General features: G+C 36.3%; 1 protein-coding gene across 1 annotated transcript in view; it reads left to right on the top strand.

Moving 5' to 3' along the window:
* The window catches only part of LOC121656144 (1-phosphatidylinositol 4,5-bisphosphate phosphodiesterase beta-1), a 30,665-nt gene extending 19,474 nt beyond the window's left edge, over nucleotides 1-11,191 (top strand). Inside the window, exons 16-32 of the mRNA XM_042011201.1 lie at nucleotides 2,137-2,233; nucleotides 2,489-2,573; nucleotides 3,310-3,434; nucleotides 4,659-4,813; nucleotides 5,339-5,506; nucleotides 5,590-5,689; nucleotides 6,954-7,058; nucleotides 7,719-7,831; nucleotides 7,900-8,050; nucleotides 8,186-8,239; nucleotides 8,392-8,569; nucleotides 8,716-8,848; nucleotides 9,256-9,332; nucleotides 9,785-9,874; nucleotides 10,050-10,107; nucleotides 10,254-10,340; nucleotides 10,696-11,191. Coding sequence (XP_041867135.1) covers nucleotides 2,137-2,233; nucleotides 2,489-2,573; nucleotides 3,310-3,434; nucleotides 4,659-4,813; nucleotides 5,339-5,506; nucleotides 5,590-5,689; nucleotides 6,954-7,058; nucleotides 7,719-7,831; nucleotides 7,900-8,050; nucleotides 8,186-8,239; nucleotides 8,392-8,569; nucleotides 8,716-8,848; nucleotides 9,256-9,332; nucleotides 9,785-9,874; nucleotides 10,050-10,107; nucleotides 10,254-10,340; nucleotides 10,696-10,848 — 1,929 coding nt within the window. The 3' untranslated portion in view covers nucleotides 10,849-11,191. The remainder of the gene's footprint in view (nucleotides 1-2,136; nucleotides 2,234-2,488; nucleotides 2,574-3,309; nucleotides 3,435-4,658; nucleotides 4,814-5,338; nucleotides 5,507-5,589; nucleotides 5,690-6,953; nucleotides 7,059-7,718; nucleotides 7,832-7,899; nucleotides 8,051-8,185; nucleotides 8,240-8,391; nucleotides 8,570-8,715; nucleotides 8,849-9,255; nucleotides 9,333-9,784; nucleotides 9,875-10,049; nucleotides 10,108-10,253; nucleotides 10,341-10,695) is intronic.
* Nucleotides 11,192-11,445: the final 254 nt, after the last annotated feature.

The raw sequence follows: 11,445 nt of genomic DNA on the forward strand, positions 1-11,445 counted from the left end.
ATATATATATAATTTTAATAATTTATTGTATAGTTTATTGGCACATTGATTAGTTTATTGAGCCATTCTCCTATTTCTGTATTTATTTTTAAATTTGGTAGTTTGGTTCCTGCTTCGTTATTGTTCAATTTTCTTCTAAAAAAAAAGTCTTTCAGTTATTTCTTTTTTTAACATGTTCTGTGACTAACAACAGACACAACCTAAGACAACACATCTCAAACTAAGTTTGATGTCATTTTTATTTTATGCTAAGAGCTAATGTAGCCCCCAGCTGAGATGAGGAGCAGGCTTCAGAAGTCTGATAATCTGCACCTCTTTGAGCTGTCTGATTTTAAATCTTCAGCTCAAACCGGTGCTGAGAGAGCTCACCTGAAGCCTGCAAACAGACTTTCATGTTTTCAATGGAGCCTCAGAATATTTTATAGAAGTGTGTAAAACACAAGGAGAAGGAAAGATCTGATAAGTTTGGAGTGGAAAAGTGTTTAAAAGTCCACCTGGAGATCCTGCTGGAATTGATTCATTTTGTTAAGCTGCTATTACTTCTTGTTGTAAAATGCCACTGCTCTCTTGTTCTCTGTATTTGTTTAAATTGTAGTTGCTTGTACAAGTTTAACTCAATGAGTAAACCTATAACTGGAGAGGCAGCCTCTTAAAGGGACAAAGAAAATATATAATAAAGATAGCTATGGTTTAAATTACAGAGGAACTAAAAATGAGCATAGCTGCCCTTAAAACACTCATCTGAGGCACACAGGGGAGCTTTAAAAAACTTGTTCTCTTTCAGGTTATATATTTTTTTAATTTTCCAGAAGGTTCCTAATTCTTCTTAGAATAAAACTTTAGCATTAATTATTCATTATTGTGTGTTTATTAATTTATTACATCACATTTTAAATATATTTCTTTACATTTTAAGATGATTTTGTATTGATTCCTTCTGAGGTCATCCGTGCATGATGAAGCCACCCACAATGCTCGTTTGTGACATGTCATTGATTGGTTCAGTAGTTTGTTACTGTGGAGAACTGTAACTGAAATAGTTTTACAGCCCAGGCTACTACTCACTTAAACATGGCTGACTTAAGTCCAATTTAAGATTGGTGTACATTATTTCATGATTTTGATAATGAGATGAGTGTTTCCAACTAAGACTCAGGCGTTTCAATGAGACCAACTCATTGCAGGAGCTGATGTTTCAGCACCATGGACAGCAGAGCTGTTTGTTTCTGTGTGAGATGCTCTGGCGGTGACCATTTCACCTGCTTTTTGTGGTTGTTAAAATGACTTTCCGACCCCTTGTTCATTTTTTTATTTTTAGTGGATAAAAATGAAATATCAGGAAAATTACGGGATAATGACATTTAAACAGCAAAGTAGAAGAGAAGGACAGTGATAAACAGAAGACTGCAAACTAGAGACGGCTGCTTTATTTAACTAGTGTGGCTTATTTCAGTTAGTTTTTTGTTTATTGTTCAGCTAGTTTATTAAAGTGATTTGTTGTTATTAAAGGCAGAAAATGTTAGACTACACGTATATCTCCTGTGTTGCTTTTTGTTTGCTCCAGTTAAACTATTCTTGCATGATTTTTATGATGTTATTGTCCCTTTTGTAAGATGTTTACTGATGGTAGCAGCAGAATGTTTTGGCAGTAACCCTGTATTTGAGCAAGCTGCTGTGCACTAATATACATAAATATATGTATATAAATGCATGTGAATATGACTTGGGAAGTCATTGTGCACACCAGAAAATAAGGTTCCCACAAAAGCCTGAAATCTGTATAAAGAATACATGTCCACATGTATATGCTGCCAGAGCAGTAAGTCCAAAACCAGAAAATTAAACCAGGTAAAGGTAGAAACAGGTAGAGAAAGGGAAACATAACAATCTTGTCATATCACAAGAAAACTGAAACATTCATTGAAGTAATTTTAAACTAATACAGAACCCTGAAACACGAAATCCAAACACCAAAAATAAAGTCCAAACACAAGATAAAAACTGAAACCCCAAAGATCCTGACAGCTGCTCTCTCCAAACATTTGCTCAGTGCACTTTTTTTTTTTTTTTTTAGTTTTTCATTTCAAAATGTCAGACTTCAGCATTAAACGTCATCTTGTTTGTGGTTAATCTCAGGGCTCAGCAGAGAGAGAGGCAATAGCTACGGAGGAAATGTCAACTTTGGTAAACTACGTCCAGCCAACCAAGTTCAACTCCTTTGAAGCATCAAAGAGTAAGACAAGCAGATGAGAAAACTGATGCGTTTATGTCATTTTTTTTCTGATGTTTGGATTTTTCTGTTTCTATGGTGTTGCATGTAAGAATATATATATATATATATATATATATATAATGTATGTATATGTCACAGTTTTTCTGTTATAGGAAGAAATAATGTATAATTTTGACCTTCATCATCCTCATTAATGCTACTCATGGAGAATTGTTCTCAGAAGTGTGTGTTTTCTTATTGTCTATGTGTGTGTAGAGGCAGCTCGTTGTTACCACATGTCCTCCTTTGTGGAGACCAAAGCTTTGGAGCACCTCACCAAGTCACCAGTGGAGTTTGTAGAGTATCCTTGGCAACGGTTACCACAGCTACAGCAAACCATGGCAACCACTTCTATACTTTGTGTTGCTCTTCCTCTTTTTTTATGCTTTTTTATGTCAAATCCTTCAGAAATATGTGAGTCATACAGCTGTTTTTAAATTCATTTTCATTTTGGATTTCTGGTGTTCATGTTGGAGCAAACTCAACAGTCAGGAGTCCACAGCCGAACATTAAAGCTGCCATGTGATCACGCTTTCAGACATTAAGGAATTCCAGGTTGGGGAGACACACTTTCAGGAAATAGGAAGAGCCATGTCAGCCCACTTATACTGTGCAGGTTAATCCTGAACGAGAAATACACATTTGAAATTTTACCCCCATGTAGCTTTTACAGGTTAAGCTGATGGAGAAAATCGCAACTTATAGGAAGTCTGTTATTTTTAATGTCAGAGTACTGCTGTCCGTATAAACACTCAGAGGTACTTCACACAATTAAAGTCTAAAAGAAAAAAGGAATAATCCTTTAAATTTGCCAATCAGTGATAAACATAGTGTAATATCGGTACTTTTTTATAATAATGACCATGTTAGATTCCCATCTCGTTTGATCGATGCATTTTTTCTTTGGACATCAATCCAACATTATTGAATAAAACCTGGTAATAAAATTACTCTGAGTCTTTGTTCAGTTCCTCGAACTTTGTCTGATTTCATTCATGGCTCCTCACATGGAATTATCCTTAATCCACATTAACCAGATACAATAAATCCCAGCTAAGCCGCATCTACCCGAAAGGAACCAGAGTGGACTCGTCAAACTTCATGCCTCAACTTTTCTGGAATGCTGGATGTCAGCTGGTGGCGCTCAACTACCAAACTATTGGTAAAGAAAGAAAAACTGTTACACTTCATAATCTTTATAAACATGGAATTGTTTTCTAGTATTTTCCAGGACTGGCTAAGAATGCAAAAATGGAAATTGTTAGGGGAAAATGTTTGTGTTTCCAAACTATTGCTCACATGCTGTTTTATAAATGATCAGTTTATTAATTAATCTAATAAGGAGACTGATTTTAAAATAGATTTTATAATAAAAATGGGAACTATAATATGACCTTTTGGTTAATCTATCAATTTAGAAGCTTTAAGTTTAGCTTTTAAGGCAGTGACAGCTTGATTTGCGTGACTAAGAACCCACACACCTGTATGGGCATCATAAGTGGCTGTGGCACAGCTATTAGAACAGGATACTCATTAACTGCAAGGTTTGCATTTCGTTCACAACCTTCCTGCACGAGCACATTGCAGCCCTTTAACACAGTATGTGGGGAGGTGAACAGAACATAAAGCAGGTGTGGGAATTCACAACTCTACCCAGGTGTTGAACAGGGCTTTGATGTTAGCTTATCTTACATTTCCTTTGTTTAGTTTTGGTTTGTTTTGTGTTGTTTTTGTAAAGCTCCAGTTTCATGTTCAGCTTTCTGTTTTATTCTGAAAAGGTTTTCTTGAGTTCATCCCAGTTTTATTCAAGTCTCACTCCTGGGTTTAGTTTTGATTGTCAAAGTTGCATTATGTTGGTATGTACCTCCCTCTACTTACACCTCAGATACTTATGTCTCATTACACAGAAAATGTGCAGGAAGTCTAATTTCACGTTCCTGTCTCATGTAATGAGTAATATAATTAGTTAATCCATTCAGTTAAAGACTTTAAAATGCCACATCTGATAACTGTGTCATTGCTGCTGACCCGAGTTGATATAAACTCCTAAATAAATGTGACTCCTTTAAAGTTCCTTCATTGCCTTCATGGGACTGTTTGAATGTTTCTTACTGCAGCTGCCTTTTGGACTCAGTTATTAGTTTTTCTGTATGATACCAGATGCCAGCACACCCGGATTTTAAATCAGCAGTAGTTTTATGCTCCCATGCCTTGGAAGAGCTCCAGTTGCTATCTTCTTAGTGTAGCCTCAGGTGGAAATGAATAAGAATGTTACTAGACCACCGGTGCCTGAAATAACTCCTGCTAGAACAAGAGTGCAACAGCTCCAACCAAAAGTGTGGCTTGAAGCGTTTATATTGATAACTACGTTAGCTTTCTGTTCCAGATTTGTCCATGCAGCTGAACCTCTTCATGTTTGAGTACAATGGTCGCAGCGGCTACAGACTGAAGCCGGAGTTTATGAGGCGTCACGACAAGCACTTTGACCCTTTCACAGAAAACACAGTGGATGGAATCGTAGCAAACACCCTCTCTGTGAAGGTATATCTGCCGCATGGAAATAGCATGTCCACTTTTTTTCTTTTTTTTTTTTTTTTGCCATAATTATAAATGTGGTTCAAGAGAAAACAATTTTTTTCTTATTTCTGCAATTTTGAAGAGAATACACTAAAAGCTTTGCAATTTTTAATTATCTAACATAATATTTCTTCTTTTTCTAGATGTTTTTATGTAAGATTATTTAACTTTTTTTAATAAATTTTGGTCTGGGATTATCATAACAAGATATATGAACTTGTTACTGAGATTCTAAATAAGTTTAAACTAGAAATGTCAAAATTATAAGGTTTTCTGATACTGTGACAAGTAGCTGTTACTGTTAATAAATCCCTTCTAACAGGACTTTTTTGTTTTTGTCTGGTCACTCTAGTTTCAAGATATCTAAAGTGTTAAACTTTATAAAATGTTATTTATTTAAATATCTAATGGAGCTGATGCTGTGTATTTATATCCCAATAAAATTTCTCTCTCTCTCCATATGCTTCTTGATGCTTCTGCGCGTTTCAGGTCATTTCAGGCCAGCTTCTGACTGATCGGAGGGTGGGTGTGTACGTGGAGGTGGAGATGTTTGGACTTCCTGCAGACACCAGGAGGAAAGCTCTGAAGACCAAAACCTCTCAGAACAACAACGCAGTCAATCCAGTGTGGGACGAAGAGCCGATCATCTTCAAAAAGGTGACTAACAACAGATGGGGGGAAAAAAAACCCAAATTGAACCAAACGTCCTCATTAACCATCTGAGTTCCGCTTCCTAACAGGTGATTCTTCCCACTCTGGCCTCCCTGAGAATTGCTGCCTTTGAGGAAGGAGGGAAGTTTATTGGTCATAGAATTATTCCAGTGTCTGCCATCAGACCAGGTATGTATAAGGTACATCATCATCAGAAAGATCTTGTTCATTGTTCATTTTATTTTGCTCATTTAAAATATTCAGTAGATAGAAATAAAAGATACAGTGCTAGAAGAGGCAAAAAAGCTCAACCAGGTTATAACAAGCTTCCACCTATAGCAAAAAAAGCAGTGTTTGAATGAATACATACATAAATAAAATATTATAAATCAACAATGAAACATCTCTTAAAACTTTCAACATTATGACCTTTGTTCGCTAAATGAGAAATATTATTCCACAGTCTAACCCCTCTGTATCTTATTTAAACTGACTGCACCTGGTGAGTAGCTGAGGATGATGAAGATTTGCTCATTGTCCAGTTACATCCTGTAGAAATGGACCTTTGAATTAACTTGGAAATAGGACAAAAATGATCAGGGATCTTTCCTTTGTTTAAATACATTTCATAGAAAAAAAAAAACAAATCTGAAAAGTAATAAAATCATAAATAGTAGAAATTATTGGTTTTTAAATAAAGGAATGGATGGAGCAGATGAGTCGGTCCAGCTTGGGACTCTAACTAAATGTTTCTGTTGGACCAAGATTTTTGAGGAGCAGTTGGAAAAGTATTTGCCTATTTTACAGTAGGAAAGATAAGAATAAATCAAACTATAATAAAGCATGAACAGACAATTTGTTGTGATCAGGCTGACCTTCCTTATTATCCCAACTGCTTTATTAACTTTAGAACTAACCCATTCTACATGTTCTCCCCACCTTAAGTTCTTGTCAGCAATGACTCCCAATAGCTGGTTTGTGTGCGTCATCCCTCAGAGATCTGTGCTCGTCTATTCATATCTGTCTCAGGGCCAAACACTCAACCAACTGGCAAAACTCCTGCACATCACATAAGATGATCAACAGAGATGGGATTAAATCATTTCCTCAGACATGTTAATATTTGTTTTCTTTTGCCAGAAGAGCCCTAAAATCCTCTGATCAATTTGCTACATCATTCAAACACTGACAATCTGCCCAACACTCCCACTTCCTAAAGACGCATCTTGGCTCCCACTGTGTTCAAAAACCCACTCAGCTCTCACACATCATGCTGCTTTGGCAGCTTTAATTGAAATGGGGGTTAATTTGTCCTGATAATTTGATTTTGGAGTTAACAGACTCATCATCATCTCTTTCTGTCTCATTTCCTGCCAGACTTGACTGTTTCATAATATGTTTATTGTCATACTGAATGAAGGGCTGGAGTTACATGAAATATTTTTCTCTGAAGGTTATCGTTACATCGGCCTGAGGAACGAGAAGAATCAGTCTTTGATCCTACCAGCTGTGTTTGTCTACATTGAAGTCAAAGACTACGTCCCGGATACTTTTGCAGGTAAAAACTTGTCAAAAACATGTTTCTTTGGAAAAGTATTATTAGTTTAACTTTTTAAAATGCACTATATTACATATAACAATATTTTACAGAAAATAATATGATAAAGGAGATGAAAAAAGACAGCACATGAAGGGAATCAAGTCTGCAAATGTTTCATTAAAGAAAATAAGACATTTTAGCACAGTTCTCTCCTCTGCAATAATTAAATAAAATGTTTCATAACCTTAGACGCTACAGCAAAACTTCCAAGAGTAAAAATTTGCAGATTCCAGTGAAATGTAATGACCACATGAATGACCACTGCTTCTCAGCTCTATGGAGCCATCTACAGGACATTTTTCAGCATTCATAATGGCCACAGAATACATATTTTGTGCCCGTTAAGATGCTGAAACACCAGAAAATTGAAATGATTTGAATGAATCCTGGTTGGATTGTTCAAACTGGAGTCTTTCTGTTATCAGTATTAAAGCATATGGAGCTGAGATATTTCATTGATAAACAACTGCTGTTATTGGAGCTCATCCATATAGTCAAACTTTAGTTTTTTCAAGCCTACATGAATTATTATTGTTTTCATAAATGACATACAGTTGTGACGTCTTTTAGTTGATGTGGTTGCAGCTCTGAATTTGTATGTTTATATATTTTCTCCAGATGTGATTGAGGCTCTGTCCAACCCGATCCGATACGTCAACCTCCTGGAGCAGAGATCCAAACAGCTGGCAGCTCTGACTCTGGAGGATGGAGAAGAGGACGCTCAGACTGAGGTGAGACCTGTTTCTACTGAATATAATGTTGGCTTTTTCCTGCGATTTATCACTATTCTGATTCTCAGGATGAGACTGAAAACACCACAGAACGTAAGAGTGATCTGAAACCAGCTCCTCTGGAAAATGGGCTCAGTCCCACCTCTGGCCCAGCAGGCCACACCCCTGTTGCCACGACACCCAAGGCCACTGCAGCCAATCAGCAAGCAGTGACGACAGGTAACAAACACACATTCAAATATTACAAGAGTTCTTCATGTAGATCATATACATGCATATGTTAATTATTTTAAATTAGGATTTTGTGCTTAACTTCTGTTTATTGATGCATAATCATATTTTTCTGGATTTTAGATGCAGCCAAACCAGCAGCAAAGACAGAAGACCTGGTTTTAAGTGTTTTGATAGGTTAGTGTTACTTTTAAAGACTTTCTAATGAGTTTTGTGGCTAAATATGAATAAATAAAATGGAGCATTAGCTCTTGGAAAGACTTAAACAGGGAGTTGTGAGTGATAATTAAGCATTAGTGTCTTGTATGCTGTATACCTTGTGGTAACAGATGTTCCAGCATGTAGCTTGGAGAGTCTGCAGCAGTCCAAAGTTTACCAGAAGGAGCAGCGACGGCAGTTTAAGGAGCTGAAAGAATTGGTGAGGAGACACCAGAAGAAAACATCAGAGCTCCTCCGAGAGCTCAACAACAAGTACAAGAAGACGACGAGACAGTGCAGTAAAAACAGGTGCGTCATCATCTTAGAAAATAAAATGTTATGTCAGGAAAAATATATACAAGGTCCTCATTGTCTGTTTCTGATCAATATTTCCAGAGTTAAACGTTTAAATGAGGAGCAAAAATACTCATTTTGTTTGTTTGTTTGTTTGTCAGGGGCTCATGTTCAGATGGTGAGAAAGACGACCGTCTCCAGCAGCTGAGAGATGAACAGCAACAGCAGCTTCTGGCTCTGAGGCAGGAACAATACTACAGTCAGAAATACCTACAGAGAGAACACATTAAAACGGTAAAAAAAGAATACTAGCTTATACTGCTCAACCTGACATTACACTTTGTGAGAGACTCTGAAGTTTTAGCTATTTAATATAATCTTTTTTATTCTGTTGTGTGTAGTTTTTTGTTTTTGTTTTTTCTTTACCTTTATTATATTATATTATATTATATTATATTATATTATATTATATTATATTATATTATATTATATTATATTATATTATATTATATTATTCTAATAAAAAATTAATGAAGTAACAGTATAAACATTTTGAAAATACAAGTATTTAAATATGTGTATTAAAATTAATTGTGTTTCACATTTATACCCTGAGCTGAAGTTCCACTTCATAAAGCTTTGTGTCCCACAGTTCTTGTGTTATGTTAGTTCGGTGTGTTTTGAATGTTTTTTTTCTCCAGCTGACAGAAAGACTGAGTAGTCTGGCGGAGGAGAGTCACAACATCCAGATGAAGAAACTCAAAGATATCTGTGACAAGTAAGATTTTTAATCCAGGTTACCAAAGGGAGAAACATCATATAATTTTCCTTTTATTTATATTATTATATATATAACAAAAATAAAAATTAACCCTTGTATTTTAATTATTTAGCTCAGCAGTTTTACATCAGGGTTAAAAACTTTTCTATTTGCTAACTTTTATCAAAACAGTTGTTAAATTTGCCTTGCCATTGTATTTTTAAAAGGGAATGATAAAAACGCAGGTTTTGTCTTATAATTTCTTTTTCTGAAAAGACAGATTACAGGATATATCATAATATATCAACTACACCCACAAACAAATAAATTCTTTGAAAGTAAGGAAATTAAGCTTTTTATCTGGATAAACATATAGAAGACCTGACACATGCCAAACATATAATGACAATAAAGTTTATTTCTGAGCACTCCCCCACCATCAGCTCTAATCTTTTTTCCTGCTACTACAGGGAGAAAAAGGAGTTGAAGAAGCAGATGGATCGAAGAAGAACAGAGAAGATCAACCAAGCTAAGACTAAAGAAAAACATCTGGCTGAGGAGTATGATCAATAACGACACACACACATCAATTTTTACTTCATCTATCTACATCACTCCAGACACCTGCTTTCTCATCTACCACATCCACTCATCAATAAAGTTAATCACGTCAGAAGAAAAAAAATACTTAACCCCAATCCAGTCAAGCTTAATCCATTTGTCTGTCTGTCCCAGGGAGAAGATTGAGATCAATAAGTCTTATGTCAATGAAGTCGTCCAGAACATAAAACGGGTGAGGAACTGATGAGGACTCTGGGTTATAAGAGGTTTCGATGGGCTTTTCTATAGATTTTATGGCTGCAGTGATATCTCTTGCCTAGCTGGATCCTTGTCTTCCTGTGGCCATAAAATGCCTCATAAAGCTCCGTTTGTCTTCAGCTCGAGGAAACTCAGACGAAGCGCCACGATCAGCTGGTGGAGCAGCACAATGAGCTTCTGCAGGAGATACAAGATCAGAAACCAAAGGTAAACACAAGTGGAAATTAATGTGTTTTTATGTTGTTTTTTTCCATTGTTTTAATCTTGTCCCAGTGAAAAGTGGCAATAACATTTTGCATGATTTAACTACCCAGCAGAAAATCTGTGCTACAAGCTGCTGCTGCAGCCTGTGGCTCCACACCCACGCATTTTCATTTTGGAGTCAGTGCTGACATCAGCATGGGGTGTTCAGATGATGCAACTAGACCCTATGCAAGCCATTTTAAAGCTGTTCAGCTATCTGCGTTTGCATAGATAGTTCCACCTTTTTAAACTGGAGAAACCATCTGGAGTCGTTCAGCTGGGAAACTGCCTGTAATCAGTGTTTCTTGTCCTTCTCCAGCTGCAGGCAGCTGTGGAGGCAGAGTTTCAGGAAAAATTTGAACGTTTACCTGGAGAGATTCGAGACTTCCTGCAGGACAGGAAGCTGGAGGGCAGAGGTCAAAGCAAGTCCCGGCCATCAACCCCTCACGAAATTCTGTCAGAGGAGGACTGAAGAGAAAAAAGCAGGGAGGGACGAGTGTGATGTGATGAAGACGCATCAGTGACTCTATAGATGATCAGATTAGAAGAAAGTCAGAAGTGATGCCAGAATAAATTATCCAGATTATAGAGACTGTTACTTTTCATTTAAGAAGATGAATGCTTTAACAGGTTTTTTTTATCCCATATTAGCATGCACTTTGTTGTATTTCCTCATTTTATCAGAAATCATTTATTCATCAATTATTTTGACAAAATAACCTAAATCCAACAGTTTTTACTGCATGACATCTATCTATCTATCTATCTATCTATCTATCTATCTATCTATCTATCTATCTATCTATCTATCTATCTATCTATCTATCTATCTATCTATCTATCTTTTGCCAGTCATTATGGTCACCATGACAACGCAGCATTATAACATAACACTATCTCTACTTAATTTTTCAAAAATTGATTAATTGTTGTCATTAACGAGTTTAACACTTATGTTTTCACATTTTGAAGTTGCTGCACTCACCACAGACTAATCTGTTGGCTTCTGAGCTGCTTCACTCGAGCAGCTGGATGTTAATGGCATCGCTGAAGAAAAACTGAATGAGGA

Source organism: Melanotaenia boesemani, chromosome 16 (assembly GCF_017639745.1).
Source record: "Melanotaenia boesemani isolate fMelBoe1 chromosome 16, fMelBoe1.pri, whole genome shotgun sequence".
NCBI classification, from domain to species: domain Eukaryota; kingdom Metazoa; phylum Chordata; class Actinopteri; order Atheriniformes; family Melanotaeniidae; genus Melanotaenia; species Melanotaenia boesemani.